Raw genomic sequence first — 19,620 nt, forward strand, 5'->3', positions numbered from 1 at the left:
TTTGGTTTAAATGTATTTGTCGTGGTTCCTTGGTTTCTATTTATTTCCAGATATGGTTCGAAATAACAATCAAGATTAGTGATCGGTGTTAACATCAGTATAGTTATTTGCTCCCGGAAAACCTCTTTCTGGTCATCATTCTCATTCTCACGTTTGAGGTAAGACCCGTTAGTAACGGTCGCAACTCCCCCTTAATAAAGAATGTTCTTGTTATGGTTTGATCACTAGTACACATTTTGTTTTCTAGATCTGAATATTGATATAAAAGGAAATAATATGTCCGTTATAAATTCTTCTACCTACTAAATGGGCAATTTTACTTCAACCTAAATATCCATTAATGGTATCAACGAAATTATTTAGTACAGAGCTGAATACACAATATTTCATCCAATGACATCAACGATTTGCTTTATCGCTAGTATCGGTCTATTGGATATATACCACTAGATATTTAATAAAATCATATCTCCGTCTTAATTAGAAAATCCTCAAAAAATAAAAAAAATAATATATATATCTATATATAGATATATATATATATTTTTTTTTAACACTGGATAATTATACTATTACAACTATGAGAAATATTACAAACGATTCTACAGCTGATAATTCTACCTGTCGTATGAGGATTCATGCTTGACTACATCACCTGAGTCGCCCTATGAGATTCATCCTTGACGGTACTCTTTGCGCCATGCTAGAAATCTTTTGTAAACATTTTCTCATTGAATTAGCACAATTCTACCTTTTTCGGAAATTGAAATTCAGACTTCTTGATGTAGAAGTATTAATAAACCATGATAAAACCACTGTACCAAGAGAGGTTCACTCAAAAATATTTAAGCCTATATTCTAGAGGTTTATATCAGGCGATATAAATTTGAACTTATGAAGAATATACATGTGATCGTGTACATATCACAAACCTATAAACATAAGTCCAAATTTATTTATTTTAATACTTCAAAATTGACTAAAATTGCAAGTAGTTATAACTAAAAAATGACGTCAATAAACCATGTTACAACTCAGCCTACGCACATATATAGCTCTGCATCAAAGACGCTAATTAAACTAAACTTGTTGAACCACACAATGCTTTTATTTTCATAATTCTTTATAAACCATCACCACGGGATTCTGCACAAATAATTACATAGACTGTATCATTTTACGGGCAACGACACGTGACTTGCACTTGGCTCGCAACGGAGTAGCTTTAGGCATAGTTAGCCCTTTGTCTTCCGTCATGTCCACAAGTTCTTCACCAACCCTCTTCCACTCGAAACACTGAATCAAACACCCAAGAGCCAGGCTCACTAGTCGCTTCCCAAGCTCGACTCCAGGACAAGCTCGTCGTCCCATCCCAAACGGCATTAGCTTTTGAGCGTCTCCTTCTTTTTCGAACCTCTCCGGCTTGAACCTCTCTGCCTCTTCCCATACACCAGGATCTCTATGCATAGCCCACACGTTTGTTAACAACATCGTGCCACGTGGCATATCGTATCCCGCCACTTTACAATCATCCGATGAATAATGAGGGAGGAGTAGAGGAACCGGTGGGTACAAACGCAATGTTTCAGACACGATGTACTGGAGATAAGGGAGATTTTCAATGTCTGGTTCGTCAATTAACCGGTCTGAACCAATTTTATCATCTATTTCTGCTCTTGCTTTCTCAAGTATCTTTGGATGGTTCAACAAATTAGCCAATGCCCATTCTAGAGTTATTGAGGATGTGTCTGTCCCCGCAATTACCAGAGACTGTATATGCATATAAAATAGTTAGTAAACTCTAATGATTGTATACATAGTACTATATATAAATTAGTTAATAGTCCAGTTTTATGAATAGTGTCATTTTGTCATTTCACACAATTTGACAAAATAATTGAAACGCATATATATTTTTAATAACTACAATTATTTAACTAATGCTTGTGTTTATAAATAAAATTATTTATAAAATTCAATGGATTTTGTAATTAATATTTAATTTTAATTAGAAGAAATTGTGTTGGAATTCTAAAGCAACTCTATTTGTATAACCAACAATGTCGAAATGATGCTCAAAGGGACTATATACTTACGATTATGATTCCTTTGATGATGATATCAGTATAGTACTCGGGTTGGATTTCTTGGAGGGAAAGCAAGTGATCGATCAAGGTTTGACCCCTTTCTTTCTCTGCACGTTTCTCATCAACCAGTCTTTGCAAGAATCCATCGAACCGTTTCCCCAAAAGTTTGGCCCGTTTTTCAACATCTGTGACCCAACGTATGATGGGAAGATAGTCAGCTAGATTTCCCGCACCAGCGCCGGCCACCGCCTCCGATATAAGTTCCCTCACAACTTTGGCCTCGTCATTGTCTTCTGTGCCACTACCGAAATATCGTTTTCCGGCTACCATCCTGATGATATTGTTGAAAGCCAAGTTGGCTAATAATGATTTCATCTCCACTTCGGCAAATCCCTGTGAGGCGTATACCAATAAAAAAAATCAAGTTAATAAATTTTAATTGATACAAAATTATGTATATGTAGTATACTACTCGAGCTACATTATCTTCAGTTTTCAAATTTATTACATATTGTGTTCACATTTCCCTTGTTATTCAAAATTGTATTCAGTTATATGAGTGACGACTAATAGAGAAAATATATGTTAATTTCCGAATAAGAAACCTTATAAAACACATTAATAACTAGTCACACGGAGTGGAGTAAATAACTATATATACGTATTTGTTTTTTTTTTTTTTTTTTTTGTAACTTTATATATACGTATTTGTATTAATATTTTTTGTCGCCACGCATTGATGCTACTTAAACAACGGCGCAAATCGTAAGCCTTGATTTTTTTCTTTTTGAAATTTGCTATACTGGAAAGAACAAAAATAAATTGATAAATATATAGAAATGTCTTACGTGTAAAGAGTTTCTTGACAGGTGTGATATGAGCCGTCGGATCTCGTCTTTACGGATAGACATGAAGGTGTTGACCCTATGAGAAGAGAATATCTCGACGGCGGCGACGCGGCGGAGGTTTCTCCAGTGGTCCCCGTAAGAAGCTGCAATCATGATGGTGGAGTCGTAGGCGACGTGTTTCCCCATGATGAGCTCGGGACGGTTCGCTAGAACGACATCGTTTCTTGTGAAGCATTCTTCCGCTACACAATGCGAGGAGACGACGTAGACTAAGCGGTTTCCTAGGCGGAGGTGGAAGATAGGAGTATCTCCTAGTGATTGAGAGAGGGAGAGGAGTGTTCGCTGGACAGGGTGCTTGAGGAGATAGAGGTGGCCGATAAACGGTAAAGAGTAAGCAGGTGAAGGAGGAAGATTCAGTTTCCGAGTTGAGTTTTTGAACAAGAACTTGATTGAGATCAAGATAAGCAGAAAAGATAGAAGTAAGATTGGGTTGAAGTCCATCTTTTCTTTTGTTTGTTGCTTAACTGTTTTGGATCTGTTTTTGTTTGTGTGTGGGAGATTGAACCACATGTGTACTCTTCGGTCTTGAAAAAGCGTTTAAATAATGTTTGAAGCAATATTATTTTTTTTTGTTTTTACAACAGATTTACCCGTATAGAACAAAATAATAAATGTGGTTAATGGAGGGAAATTAGGCCGCATGGCTAAGAAAAAACAATATTTAGTTTTATAGCTAAATGCCTTACCATACATCGATATAGGAATATATCCGGTTTGGGAGAACATTTAATAATGTCAAAATCATAGTCATTTGCCTAATTATATTTTAGATTTTGGTTATTTTACAAATTTACCCTTCATTTTTTCTGAGAAAAGAATTCGTGTATTTTTTTCGGGTAATTGTTACTGAGATGAAGAGGCAAAATTTGGTTATGTATTGGTAAATGATCATATAATTAGTTGAAAGAAAGATTTTCTGATAACGACAGGCAAGACTAGAGAAAAATGCACATATATATTTAAACTTAATAATTAATTTTTTTTTCTCGGCTATAATCTATCTATATTATAAGGACAGAACTTAGATTCACCCTTAGGGTGAATCTTTAAATTCAATCAACCCTTTAAGACCAATCAAATTTCCACATAGTCTATTAATTAAAAAATATTAAATTAAATTAAAAATAGCTCTAAAAAATAAAAACGCTAATTTTAACGACGCTAACGCTTCCACCTAAACCCTAAACCCTAAATCTTAAATTCTAAACCCTATACACTAAACCCAAATCCAAACCCCTAAACCCAAACCCTATACCCTAAACCCTAATCATAGATCCTAAACCCAAATTATATATCCTAAACTCAAAAACTAGACTATAAACCTAAACTCTATACCCTAAATCCAAATTCTAGAACCTAAACCCAAATCGTAAACCTTAAACCCAAATTATATACCCTAAACCCAAAATTTTAACCATAAGTCCAAACGGTAAATTCTAAACCCAAACCGTAAATCCTAAACCCAAAACCTATACCCTAAACCCAAATCCTAGACTTAAAACCCAAACGGTAAACCCTAAACCCAAACCCTAAACTTAGATGCTATAAGGCTTGGGTTAAGGTTTACAGTTTATGTTTAGGGTCTAAGACTTGGGTTTAGGGTATAGGGTTTAGGTTTATAGTCTATTTTTTGGGTTTAAGGTATATAATTTGGGTTTAGGGTCTGGGATTAGGGTTTAGGGTATAGGATTTGGGTTTAGGGTCTAGGATTAGGGTTTAGGGTATAGTGTTTGGGTTTAGGGTCTATGATTAGGGTTTAAGGTATAGGGTTTGGGGTTTGGATTTGGGTTTAGAATTTAGGGTATAAGATTTAGAATTTAAAATTTAGGGTTTAGGGTTTCGTTGGAAGCGTTAGCATCGTTAAAATTTGCATTTTTATTTTTTGTAGCTATTTATTGTTTAATTTAATATTTTTTAATTAATAATCTAAGTGGAAATTTGATTGGTTCTAATGGGTGTGGTGAATTTAAAGATTCTCCCCCATTATAATATTACAGTTGAGTTTTTACTGAAGCGACACCTCAGTATTTTTGTGGATCACACTTTTACAAAATGTGAAAAAGCTTCAAGCTTATGGCTCGAACCCGGGTTATTGAAATATAAACACCAACATTTATACCACCAAACTAAAGGATACTTTGTACATTGATGGCCGAAACTAATATATATTTATGAAGGTCAGAAACCTTTGCTTCTTCGGTTTTCTCTGTGGGCCGGGCCTACAAGTGTATTATGAGTTTCATTTTTAAATGAGGTTCATCACGTTATATGAAAGAAAAAAATACTTATAGTTTTTTCATATTGTAAACTGTCTTCGTTTAACATGAGTTAGGGTTCTTTTCATCATTGTCTTAGACAAGTCTGAGTTACAGAGTTGCGCTGTGTGTCTGTTTGTAATCTATTTTTTCACCGGTGAACTCTTCATCTTTCCATCTTAAATCGCTTCTCCATCTTAAATCACTTGATCTTAAATGTTCCTGATTTGTAGCCTTTCCGTAAACCCTATATATATGATTCTCATCTTTTATTAACTCAATCTGCATCTACACAAAACTCATTGATTCCTCTTAGCTTTAACGATATTCTAGAAAATGTCTCTCTGCCTCTCCAGTTCCTCAAACCGGCGTTCCCGGCATCCGTCACTCAACCTTCGAGTCTCTCCGTATTGGTCGTAATAGTAGTAGTCGTAGCATAGTCTCTAACCTTCTCGCTTATGGGATTCCCTGAACTTCAAGAAAGACAGTGAGTTTATGAGAATCACAGTTTTCTTCCTTGATGAAAAGGTAAGTTAATCTTCGATTTATCACACTTATTTAATATAATTGTTTTTAATTGATTTCCTGATTCTTTGTTAAATAATATTATTTAATATAATTGTTTTTATTTGCAGATTTCGTGATACTTGGGTTTATTCCCGCTGGACGTGCTAATCATTACATGCTATCTTTGAAAGCCGGTTCCTTTGTGAAAGTCGATTGTTTTGAGGTTGTTATGTGCTCAAGCATGTAGAAGATAATTGATCATCCATTCCTCATTCGTTTCATCTCACCAACTATTATTGATGAAGTTATCACGGGTGCTACTGAAATCAATCTCCAGTCATAATTAGATTGTTTGACAATTTCCAAGTGATTGTGAACACAAACCTAGAACTCTCAAGTATATTATCATATTTTATCTGGGTTTATAATATGTTTCGTTATCATAACTGATATTTAAACTCACAGATGTGGTTTAGAAAATCCGTTATGTCCAAGGCTCTGACCTTAGCAAAGAAACAACTCGAGTCATTATTCGTCTCCTGATTAATCCGTAAGAAACAATCAACACACAATTTCCTTTATATTATTATTTATATCGTGCTAACATCAATAATCAAAAATATTTTCTATCCAAATTTTGTGGTCGTCTATTTATCTCCCTTACTTATCAAACTAATTTTACACAAACTTTTATTTTACAACTTAAAAGAAACCACAACAATCGAAACACCAAAAACTAGAATTCCAAAAAAAAAAAAATCATTAGTGATCACCTCTCTTTTTTTGTCTAGTTTTAGAAATAAACTTCAAAATAAATATACCAAACCAATCACCTCAACTAAAACTCAACTATACATATATCGAGTCAGCTAAACAAATACAAACTACACGGCCAGTTATTTAACAATTTACAAACTTACTTTCGTAACGACACATACATCGAGTCAGCTAAACAAATACAAACTACACGGCCAGCTATTTAACAATTTACAACTTACTTTCGCAACGAAGAAGACGATAACCAAAATTAGTGAAATTACCTAAACAAAAAAAGCAGAGTAAGTTATGAACTTTGATAAATACAACTAACAATGATTTTTGTTTACATATTACCCATCAAATAAAAAATAGACAAACACAGCCACAACAAGAAATACAAGAGATAATCCCGACAGATACAAAAGCGGCAACAACATCTCCACCTGCTCACTTCTCTTGTCTTATAAAAATAGCTTACATGCCCAATATCAACAGGCCAATGTTATTGTCTTCTTATGAGAAATACATAAATTCGTTTAAAACTCATTAAAACCCAAATACTCATAACTGTCACTATAATATAGATTTCTACAAGTCTTCATGTATTTGTTTTAAATATTCGGTAAGAGCAACAAGTTTAAAAATAATATAAAAACATATAACAAACATAATAATGATAATAAAAATTATTACTTAATACACATAACTTACACAACTAAACTGGAGAAAAAATATCCATAAACAAAAAGTATTCTCAACAACTTTAATGTAATTTATGTACTCTCAACAGTACGAGAAACAAATTAAAAAGACAAACAAACAATAACTCTCAGTGACACAACAAACAACAAGACAAACTATATCAATCATATTGCTAACACAGTTTAGTCCTTCATAAGTAGAGAACAATGCATACACAGTTCATTATCACAACTCTAACCCTATAACAATAGAAATATTTGAAAAACTACTCAAAACGCAAAATTCACAACTACAATAACCCTAACAAATATTGAGATGGAACAAGAATTTTGTCCACAACTCCGCGCTTGCGCGGAGGCAATGCCCCTAGTTTAAATAATAGTATGCATGTTTCTTGGAGTGTTGTAGTTGATTTTAAATATATTTCAAATTGAGTTTATTTTGAGCATTTGCTCAGCATTTGCTCACCCTTCGAGTGGAGCAAAGACAAGCTACCAATCTATATAATTAAAACAGAAACATTATGAATTTTTTTAGGTGGATTTTTAAGTTGGACTTACTTATATATATATATATATATTTTCTGATCTTATTAATTAACAATTAATGTTAGTAAATTATTTCTTTATTCTATTTTGCTAACTATATGCATTCATTTTATCAGTTGGCCCATATTCCTTATATTAAAAAAAAATATCTTCTTCCCCAATCGATTTCATAACCAACGTGCAATAATATTAAACTTGAGATTTCATAACCACTATCTAATAAGTCCACATGCAATAATCACCATGTAATATATTATTCCTTAACCAATTGATTGTACTGGGTTTATCGACTGGAGAGTTTAAGTTAGATTTAAAAGTGTTGATTAAAATACAGTTTTTAAATAGATAAAATTCTTACAAATTAACAAAATATTTATAGCATTGTTAATATAATTTTGAATCATATAGAAGCGCGGATTATGATCTAGTACGTATTACAATAAAGTATGGGTCCAATTAGTGGAATTGTCAGTTGTCAATCGTAACCAGTTAGTTTTTTCGACTTTTTGGATCTCTCTGGATGCGTATCTCCATCTGCTGGCCCACTTTTGATATGCAATTTACTTTTATTTGTTTTGCTTGATGTTATTCTCAAAATAAGTTTTTCAACACTATTATATAAATATTTTTAAATTATTTGTGTAACTAAATATTAATCTAAAATAAAATATGTCAATGAAAAAGATTAATAGCAAAAATATGTCCAAGATCTTTTGAAAGTTTTTTATGTGAATATTTAAATATAATTTTCATTTTTACTAATTTTGTTACTAATTTGAATATAAAAACTAATGGAAACTATTAATAGTAGTGCTTCTATGACGTTTATTTAGACCCATCCTATTTAGCCGGTACTAAGCAAGACTGTAAAGTTTAAAATATTCACATAAAAAGTTGTTATTCAAACATACACATTTTTTTCAAAACAAAACAACAACAAAGGTGTATCTTATAAGACGAGCATTATATCAGTTTACCAACAATGGGACGTGCTTTGCACATGGTTCTCAACGGTACTAGTTTAGGCAATGTGGCTCCTTTGTCTTCGGTCATGTCCACAAGCTCATCACCAACCCTTTCCCACTCAAAACACTGAACCAAAGTTCCAAGAACCAGACTCACTAAACGTTGAGCAAGTCCAGCTCCAGGACAAGCTCTTCGTCCCATCCCAAATGGCAATAGCTTATCTGCCTCTCCTGCTTTGTCAAATCTTTCTGGCTTGAACATCTCCGCATCTTCCCATAAAGTTGGATCTCTTTGCATAGCCCACACGTTAGTCAACACCATCGTACCACGTGGGACATCATATCCCGCCAATTTACAATCATTCGACGACAAATGAGGTAGTAGTAGCGGAACCGCAGGATACAAACGTAATGTTTCCGACACAATGTTTTGGAGATAAGGGAGGTTCACAATGTCCGGCTCGTCTACTAACCGGTCAAAACCGATTTTGTCATCAATTTCATTTCTGGCCTTTCTAAGTACTTCTGGATAGTTCAACAGATTTGACATCGCCCATTCTAGTGTCACCGCTGTGGTATCTGTCCCTCCAATTGTTAGACTCTGCGTATATTGATTATTATCAAACATTATGTATACATTGTGTCTATATATATAGTTTGCTTATTGATTAATAGTATACTTACGAGTATGAGTCCTTTGATGATGTCATCCGTATAGTAATCAGGTTGGGTTTCTTGGAGAGAAAGCAATCGATCGATCATAGTTTGACCTTTTTCTTTATCTGCACGTTTCTCGTCGACAATTCTTTGTAAAAACGTATCAAACCTATTCCCCAAGTCCTTGATTCGCTTTTCATAATTGGTGAACCAACGTACAACCGAAAGATAATCAGCTGGGTTCCCTGCACCGGAGCTGATCACCACCTCGGCCACAAGTTGCCTCACAAACTTAGCTTCGTCGTTTTCTTCACCGTAGTATCGCTTCCCGGCCAGCATTCTGATGATGTTGTTGGACGCTAAATTTCCTAATAATGATTTCATCTCCACCTCCACAAATCCCTGTCAGTACCATTACAAATAGTGTAGACGCTACTAGGAAACTTGAAGATAAACATTGTATTATACTAAACTATTCTTTTATGCTTGCTTTAACATAGTTGAAACGATTTAACAAAAAAAATAGTGGTTATGTTTTATTATACCGTGAACTATAGATATAGGTGATGCACTGTATAAATATACTATAATAATATGTATATAGTGATGAGACTATCGAAAATAAATAGCCAAGTATTATTTGATCATAAAAAAGCTAAGTATTATATATACACGCAACGCAAGACTTGAAAAAACTTTTATTTATCTTAGAAAAAGGAACTAGTCACTTGGATAAAATAAATAATTTTGGTTGAAATTCGTGGATTTAAATATATGTATTACGTTATCACTTATCACTAAAGGTTGTCTCAGGAAGAAATAAAAATATTATCACTAATGAGTAAAGTATAAAAATTAATATAGAAAGAGGAAGTGTTGACAAAAAAAAATATAGAAAGAGGAAGTCGTACGTGGAAGGAGTCTCGAGAAAGACGTGAGATGAGCCGTCGGATCTCGTCCTTACGGATATACAAAAACGAATTAAGTCTCTGAGTCGAGAGTAGCTCTACGGCGGCGATGCGGCGGAGATTCCTCCAGTGATCACCGTAAGGTGCCGAGAGTAAATGAGTGGCGTCGTAGCCGACGTGTTTGCTGACGATGAACTTGGGACGGTTCGCGAGAACAACGTCGTTCTCCGTGAAACATTCTTCGGCTATGGAACGTGAGGTGACGACATAAATGAGGCGGTTTCCGAGGCGTAGGTGGAAGATTGGAGCATTCCCGATGGATTTGGAGAGGGAAAGGAACCATCGGTGGAGTGGGGTCTTGAAGAGGTGGAGGTGGCCGAGCACCGGTAAGGATATCGCCGGAGACGGTGGAAGTTTTAGTTTTCGGTTGGATTTTGTGAGCAAGAATCTAGCGGAGATAAAGAGAAAGAGAGAAGAGAGGATTAAAATTTGGATGAGGTCCATTCTTTTTTGTATGTTTGTTTGTTCTTCTTTTCTCCAAGCCTTTCTTTTGTATTTGGTGTCTTGATTCTTGAAGATGATAAACGTGGTGGGTCATCTATCTGTTCACGTCAACCAAGAAAAAACATATAATATGTAATTATAATATTGTATTATTTACTGGGTAAAAGACACGTAGAGATAGCGATAACTCACCCCATGTAATAGGGCGTGGCGTATATACTATGCTTACTACCACCTAGTGAGCAGATTGTTATGATTTCCATATCTATGGGACTTATGACTATAAATTTTGTAATTAATTAATTTTCGTATGGTAGTATTATGGCGTTGGCCTTCTCTTTGTATTGGTATGGTATAGTATCTGCTTGATTGATAAAGAATACTTGGATAGTCTAGACGTGGGGTTTGAGAAAACATCACAAACTCAAATCTTAGATTGAACAGACCGTAACACGCTAACAATTATCAACATTATCGGAAATTTACAGTCGATTTATTTATATGTTCATAAACATATAACTAATCTCAAAACATCGCAAACTCAATCGTAGATTGAACAGACCGTAACACGCTAACAACTATCAACATTGTCGGAAATTTACAGTCGATTTATTTATTGTTTTTTAGGTGATCCTTACAGAAAGTCATAAAATCAAGCTCCCTCGTGGAAGATTTTACCAACAGCGGTACGTGCTCTGCACATGGCTTCCAGAGGCTTGGCTTTAGGCATTGTACCTCCTTTGCGTTCACTCATATCCACTTTCTCTTCTCCAATCCTCTCCCATTCCAAACACTGAATCAATGACCCAAGTGTCAGGTTTACTAGCCTATGAGCCAGTCCTGAACCAGGACATGCTCTTCTTCCTAACCCAAAGGACATTAGCTTATTAGATTCCCCTTCTTTCTCGAACCTCTCAGGCTTAAAACTCGTGGGGTCCTCCCATAGCTGTGGATCTCTGTGTATAGCCCATGCGTTAGTCAATAGTATCGTCCCACTAGGCATGTCGTATCCCGCTACTTTACAATCTTCCGAGGCCACGTGAGGAAGCAGCATGGGGACGGAAGGGTACAGGCGTAACGTCTCACACACGATGTTCTGAAGATACGGCAGATTGGAGATGTCTGACTCGTCTATAAGCCTGTCTAAACCCACCTTACAATCAATCTCATTTCTCGCCTTTTTCAATACATCCGGATAGTTCAACAAGTTCGACAAAGCCCATTCTAATGTCACCGCTGATGTATCAGTCCCCGCTAGTATCAAGGCCTGCATGCAAATTACACACATACACAAGACTAAACTTACGAGTTCCATACCAAAACAAAATGTCACAAAAAATTATGTAACAAGCTGAGTCAACCAAACTCATTTTTATGTTTTACCAACACAAAAAAAAACCCAAAACATATAATATAAGTTGTGTTAAAAAACTTATAGCTTAAATCTAAAATATATAACAGATAAATAAATAATTTGTTACTGACTAGCCTGATTAATCCGAACGGTTTAATACATGCTCCTAGTTGTCGTCTATAGCTATATCTCGAAAATTACTTTTCGCATATGCACTAATAATTTTCTACAAAATCCCTAGTTTCAGAATCAAGCTTTGGGATACTTACAACCATGTTTCCTTTGATGATGCGATCAGTGAAGTAATCAGGCTGCGTTTCTTGCAGAGAAAGCAAGTGATCGACCATTGTGTTGCCCTTCTCCTTAGCGTCTCGTTTCTCATCGACCAACCCTTGCAAGAACTCGTCCAACCTACCCGCCAGCTTCATGACACGGTTCTCGTAATCTGAAACCCAACGCAAGAACGGTAAGTAATCAACAGCGTTTCCAGCGCCAGCTAGAGCCACCACATCCGCAATAAGCTGCCTGACTCTTTTAGCCTCTGGATCCTCCTCAACACCGTCGCCGTAGTAACGTTTTCCAGCCACCATTCTGATGATATTGTTGAAAGTTAAGTCAGATAACATTGACTTCATCTCCACCTTCGCATATTCCTACATATTAAAATTTATTATATATCTCTTTATGTTAAATCGATAACACAGCCCAATAACGCAATGATGAAACTAGATTCAGAGCTCACACCTAACTAAAAATTATGTTTCTTAATATTTAAATATTAACAAAGTTAGAGTGGCCAATCCAATAATTTTATTTGAATTATATGATATAATCTAAATTAATAGATATTTTAAACCAAACAATTTCAACTACCAAATATTTTTATTCAAATTATCCGAAATTATTTGAAGAAAAAACTGAATAGAACCAAACTAGACTATCAAACCAAACACTTATATGGAACCAAACTAAACTCGATGATTAAATTACAGAGAGAGCTCACTCACTTGTGAAAAGTTTCTGGAGAGACGTAGTATCAACCGCCTGATCTCGTCCTTACGGATAGACAAGAAGCTGTTGAGCCGATGATTGGAGAATATCTCGAGGGAGCCGATGCGGCGGAGGTTGCGCCAGTGATCCCCGTAGGAAGCTGCGATCACGGTTGTGTAGTCATACGCGACGTGCTTGGCGAGGATGAAGTTTGGGCGGTTCGCGAGGACGACGTCGTTCTTGGTGAAGCACTCCTCGGCGATGGAGTGTGAGGAGTTCACGAAAACGAGTCGGTTACCGAGGCGGAGGGAGAAGATGGGAGCGTCGCCGAGAGATTGGGATATGGAGAGGAAAGTTCGGTGGATCGGCGGTTTGAGGAGGCGGAGGTGACCGATCACCGGCAACGACCATGGCGGAGAGGGAGGGAGGTTAGGGTGTCGCTTGAGTTTTCCGATCAAGAATCTGAGGGTGAGAACGACGAAGAGAACTGTGAGAATTAGGGCTTTGGTTTCCATTATTTGCTTCTCTTCCCCTTGAAGTGATTTTTGGTTTGGTCGAAATCTCTGTGAGGATTATTAATAAATAAATAAATAGACTGAAAAAGACAGAAGCCAAATTTGATTTTAGTTTGACTTTTTGACTCCTTGACCAAACTATTTTTTCTTGCATTGTCACATTATTGTTAACACATGTCGTATTATGGACGAGGGAAGATTTCAATTTGGATTCAATCTTGTAATAGTCACACTCGTGATCTTCACGAAACTTGGAAAATTCTTGTAGAAGTGAATGTTCCAATATGATCCGCTTTAGGACAGAGGATCGTGAAGTTGGCGTTAGGGTCGTTGGTTCAGTAAGTGCTTCGGTTGGAAAAAGTCAACGGCGTCGGCGAGAAGATAGACGTGACGTCAACTCACAATGACAAGAATGACGTCAAGCTCCAGTAGTGGAACGGTTTCTGAACGTGGGAGTTAAGAAAAACAGCTTTTAGTGATCAAGAAGCTGATTCCATGACTTGTACCGCTACCGAGTGATAGAGTCACTGCGTTTTTATTCTTCGTATTAAAAAAAACATCATCAAATCTACTCTAACTCATGATGTTGTTTATGTATTTCTGACTAAAAACTAAAAACCCATGTTAAGAATGCTTAGTAAATATATTACTTCAAATATATTCTCCTTGAGAGTTTAGCAGAGACAATGGCCATAATCGTGACCGTAGGGATGAACATCAGGTATGATTTTGATTAATTTTTACTGAGGAATATTCTCTCCTGCTCTCTTAGCTGCCATAGCCGCCGGCGGAGATACTACTATTCCGGTGATCATAATGACGTCATCGAGTTTACTTGGCTTTACTTTCTTTAAAATCAACTCTACGAACACTTTTTTCTTCTCTTTGTGTGATTTTGGTCCAGGAAATAACTTCTTGCCTTTAATTCGTCCGGGGTCAGAAAATCGAAGTGTCCGCCTGGGAAGGCCGAGTTAAGTTGCTACACTTACGATAGATCAACATATATTTATGTAAAAAATGTACATAAAAAAAAGACTAATTCCAGAGTCTGTGACCAATTATTATACGTACCAACTGTTCATACGGAACTAGTATTATTTGATTAGGACTTAGGAGGACAATTCTTACTTAAAGATGTCTAAAACAGCAACGTGAAAGTCGTCGAAGTTGTTGATAGCTTTTTCGGTGAATTGTTTGTAGAGTGACCCCATCACCATATTCATCATCTGCCGTCGGTGGTACCCCTACACCATATTGTTAAATATATTATAAATCATTTCTTACCTAAGAAATAGAAGGTTGTCGGAAAAAAAACCTAAGAAATAGAAGGAAATATATTTAAATATATAAAAATATATTAAATCTTTAATTTATCTTTCCTTTTTTTCAGACCAAAAAAAAGTATTAAATATAATAAAATCGTTAATTGCTAGTTAAAGAAAATTGCAAAACCTTTTCCGAGAAAGCCCATTGAACCTCCCATAATGCCTTTTTTTGTTAACACCTCCCATAATGTCTACAAGTTAGAAATAAATCAAATTGTATGTTTATGCATATTTGTATTGATATGGAGCCTGGAGGAATCAGATGCTTGGCTTGGTGGGTTTGAGTCTTTGCAAAGCCAAGAATCTCGAAATCTCATACACTATACTTTGGTTTAAGTATAACTTGCGCTTTCTAAAAGGTTAACAATTACAATAGAAAAAAGATCTTTTTAGCCGTTTATTTATACATTTTATTTTGGATTATAGATCGAGGCAATGTTGTGATTGATAATAACTAGATTATTTTCTAGTTTATATTCATTACTTATCAGATTTATATAACACCTTAACTTAATTTGAAAATGAAACTTTTGTTCAGATTCAAAAAACCTTCCAAGTTCCAACCATGTAACTAATTTATCCAATGACAAACTTAAATAACAAAAACAACAACAACAGAAATTATTTTTCTAAAAGATGTTCTCTCTAGTCGTTTGTTTATGTTTTTGAAATTATCTTTGCTTGATATTTGCGTTTGCGTACTCTATACGAATCTAGTTCATTTCTTCAAATTAGACTTTTAATAAAAAGCACCGGGGAATGACTTGTACTCCTCATCCTCCTCTCTTTTGTAAGTTAGTATGTGGACCGTCCGCACGCATGTGCGAACATTAACATTAATATTAAATTTATATTATATTTATAATTATATAATATTTATGTTACATGTATATGATTAATATGAAATATTCGATGTTACATATTGATATTTATATTATGTTCATATTAACAAAGAATACATTAGTTTGTTTAGATAACGATCACATTTAACACTAATCTTAAAACATCAGAAAAATATAATCGAGAAAAAACAAATATTTCACGCATAACTCCAATAAAAAATCAGCCATGAAATATAAAAGAGAGATATGAATTACCTGAGATTTATTATTATTGATTTCATTGTAACAACAGAGATGATTTACAGTTTCCTTCTCTAAGTCTTGAGTCAGAAAAGAGGTAATTCTAACAAAAATATTTAAAAATGTAAACAATCCCCAAAAGATAACAAATTATATAATTGATAGGACAACATCAATGAGTTTCAAAGTTTTAAAAAAACTTTGATATTACCTTTGGCTCTCAGACGTACCGAAGAGGATCACGCACAATAAATAAATTGCACTTGATTAGCATACATATCTTATATTACATTTTTGATAAGTGATTTAACTTTATAAAAAAAAGAATTATCTTTTTCGAAAGGGATGATCAGTTCCTGGATAAACAGAGTCGTCACTTTTTGTTAGTTGAATCACTACTGATGCAAAAATATAGATAGAGATACAACATGGAGAGGAAGAGAACAAAAATAAACAGAGAAGAAGAATCCTCCATAAAATTACCACTAATAGTGTTCCCGTCTATGAGTTACTTATTGATTATCATACATCTGCGCAAGATCACAAAATTAGAATTTAAATTATAACGATCAAAAACATATGAAAACTTAAAAGATAGATGCGTAAAACTAATGAGGGTGGCGTGATATTTATATAGCAAATTAGTTTAAATTTCTAAATGTCCTAGTTTTCAAGAGAAGCTATGAGATAGAATATCCTCTAATAAATTTTAATTCAACTATGAGATAGAATATCTTCTAATAAATTTTTAAAGATATTCTGGTTATAATATATACAAAATTTTGGTAACTCAAATCTTGCTATATATATTTAAATATTAAATGCATGATATTAGGAAAGAATATATCTCATCAGTTGATTGCAACTGACTTTTGATAAAACAAATTCCACTATAAGGATTTAAATAATATACAATAAGGAAAGAATAAGGAATTTTAACGTTAAAACCCCACAACTAAGTTTTTTTGGGTAAAAACCCCCAAACTAAGTATTTAACGAAAAACCCCATAATCTAATTTTATTTAATGAATTAAACTCTGATAGGTCATAGTTACTATTACTATCAGTAAATCTTTAGTTTAGGGGTTTCTACACTAAGTAAACATAGTTAAGGAATTTTACCATTAAAATGAAAAAATTCAAAATATTGTAATAGGAGGATAAATTTTTAAAATACATTTTATAAATTAATGTATAAGCTTCTATAAATGACTTAGAACCTCTTATAATAATTTAAAACGTCTGATTTTTATAAATGTATTTATAATTTTATAAATGATTTATAAAGTATGCATTGAATTATTAGACATTAATAGTTATTATGATACTTTATATACGAATATAATTATTTCTATACGAATATAAAATCATTATATCAATTCAAATAAACACTTTTGTTTATTATTTTATGTAATTTATAAATATATAAAAAATTGATCGCATTATTACTCTTTCATAGTTTTAACAATTAGTTATCATAAATAATTATTTCTAATATTATGTAGATTATTTGGAAAGTAGTAATTGAATTATCCTTTCATTTTAGATATAATTATAATAATAAAATTAAAAATCATCGGTCAATCAAATTATAACAATTTAAAGAGTTCATTAATGATCAACACGTAATGAAAAATCACTTATGTGACTTCTCAATCAATATATAGTAGAATTTATATTTTTGTATTACAACATTATATTAATAATTTTAAAATTCTGATAAATTTATTCTGTAAACAACGATAAATAATTTAAAAATCATATTAATAAACATGTTTGAATTTTGTAATATTTAAAATAGTTATTATATAATTATATTCGAATACATTTCATCAAGTAGAGTATAAAACTATTATAATTATCTTATATAAAAATTCGTTCATTATATTTTATAGTTTATAAATATTAAAAGTAATAAATATAATACTATTAATCTTTCTATAATTTTGATATTTAGTTGCCATAAATTATTATTTGTAATATTATTTAGATTATATGGCAAGTGATGATAAATGTTTTTAGACTTACCTTAAATTTTTAGATCTAATTTAAATAAATAAAATTAAAAACAATCGACCAATCAAATTATAACAATTTTTTTGAAACTTCACCTATGAACGACACGTCACCAAACCTCACTAAAGTGACTTCTCTTTTAATATATATTGAGATTGGAAAACAAAAAAAAGTTACAATTTTCTTTTATACGAAATTTTCTCCATAGCTGATATATACTATATAACTACGAACGTTATGCGAGGACTTCAATATTTCTGTTAGATGATGATAGTTCTATAGAGATCCTGCAGTTTGTTTGGTTGAAAATGTTTAAATGAGTTTTTTTGTCTGGTTTTATGCTATTACAAATTATGAGAAATATTTACATAGATGATATTATAGCCAAAAATTTTACCTGCCTTATAAAGATTCAAGTTTGACTGCATACCATGAGCCGCCCTGTGAGATCTATTCCTAACGGTATTCTTTGCGCCATGCTGAAGATCTCTTGTAAATATTTTCTCTAATTTTTTTCCATAATTCGTCTTCTCCAGGAATTGAAACCCAGATCTCTTGATGTAGAAATTACGTCGTCTGTGATTCGAACTTCGGACTTAGGTGTAAAAGCCTTTAAACCTTGATCACTATACTATAATACTCCCACTAAATGAGCTTCTTAGCATACTGAAATGTACACTCCTCGCACATTTCGATTACTTTATAATTTAGTTTGAAATACTCTGATTAAAGAAAAGCAGCTAGGCTAGTGCTTAGTCTTTTGTATTTAGCTAGAGACTAACAAGCCATGCTTACTATTTAAAATTTAACTATAACCTTATATATTTCTTCTACTCTCCTTAACATTGTATCAGATTCTATGGGATTTTTTAAACAAATTAATTCTTTTAGAAACAAGACAAAAATAAGAATCTAACTACTTAGATATACACAACAACAAAACAACATTGTATATTATAACAACCTGTCCAGTAATAAATGTAGGGTAATTGCACTAGATAACGTAAAAAACTTATTTTATTAGGTATATGGAAAGGAGCTGAGAAATCACTGTGCATTTTTTTAAAACCCGAAATTAGCCCTATAGATAAACTGGTCTAGACTTACTGAGTCATTTGTCTCTTTCTTTTCTTTTTTTGGTCTATTTCTCTTTTCCTGATCTTTTGTTTCTCATTTGGTCGTGAAATTCTCTGCTTCTTCTCTGGATAAATAATTTTTTTTCCAGAGATCTCATTCAATCCACCTTGACTTGTTCAATTGGCGCCACAGCTGTTATCTTTTTAGCATTCGTCTCCACCGCCGTGTTCTTGCCTCCGCCGCCGTGTTCATGCCCCCACCATCGTGTTTCCGTTAGTAAACAGTCTCCACAAGTGATGGTTATTTTGCTTTTGTGATCTTAAGATCTATGCTTTTAGAGTTTTGAACACTGCTGATCTATGTATACGAGCTTTGACTACTTTGTTCACCTAATCTAGATTTTTCTTGGTTGAGCTTTACCATAGATCTGCTTCCTTTAAAAAAAAATGTTTGACAATGTA

At 33.6% G+C, this 19,620-nt stretch overlaps 3 protein-coding genes and 1 pseudogene across 3 annotated transcripts; all 4 read right to left on the reverse strand.

Annotated features, from left to right (window-relative positions):
- Positions 1-918: 918 nt before the first annotated feature.
- On the reverse strand, positions 919-3,644 carry LOC106432659 (cytochrome P450 81D11). The gene is made up of 3 exons (XM_013873506.3): positions 2,936-3,644; positions 2,097-2,480; positions 919-1,770 (listed from the first exon to the last, which is right to left on the reverse strand). Exons 1-3 carry the CDS (start codon positions 3,503-3,505, stop codon positions 1,159-1,161), a joined length of 1,566 nt encoding a protein of 521 aa, XP_013728960.1. The 5' UTR covers positions 3,506-3,644; the 3' UTR covers positions 919-1,158.
- A 4,989-nt stretch (positions 3,645-8,633) lies between these two features.
- On the reverse strand, positions 8,634-10,861 carry LOC106432658 (cytochrome P450 81D11). Its single transcript, XM_013873505.3, has 3 exons — positions 10,300-10,861; positions 9,416-9,790; positions 8,634-9,332 (listed from the first exon to the last, which is right to left on the reverse strand). The coding sequence occupies exons 1-3, from the start codon at positions 10,798-10,800 to the stop codon at positions 8,730-8,732; spliced, it is 1,479 nt and encodes a 492-aa protein (XP_013728959.1). The 5' UTR covers positions 10,801-10,861; the 3' UTR covers positions 8,634-8,729.
- Positions 10,862-11,248: 387 nt separating this feature from the next.
- LOC106432690 (cytochrome P450 81D11) lies at positions 11,249-13,733 on the reverse strand. Its single transcript, XM_013873529.3, has 3 exons — positions 13,162-13,733; positions 12,424-12,807; positions 11,249-12,067 (listed from the first exon to the last, which is right to left on the reverse strand). The coding sequence occupies exons 1-3, from the start codon at positions 13,657-13,659 to the stop codon at positions 11,453-11,455; spliced, it is 1,497 nt and encodes a 498-aa protein (XP_013728983.1). The 5' UTR covers positions 13,660-13,733; the 3' UTR covers positions 11,249-11,452.
- Positions 13,734-14,178: 445 nt separating this feature from the next.
- Positions 14,179-17,246, reverse strand: LOC106432691 (annotated as a pseudogene).
- Positions 17,247-19,620: the final 2,374 nt, after the last annotated feature.

This window comes from Brassica napus, chromosome A3 (genome assembly GCF_020379485.1).
Source record: "Brassica napus cultivar Da-Ae chromosome A3, Da-Ae, whole genome shotgun sequence".
NCBI lineage: Eukaryota > Viridiplantae > Streptophyta > Magnoliopsida > Brassicales > Brassicaceae > Brassica > Brassica napus.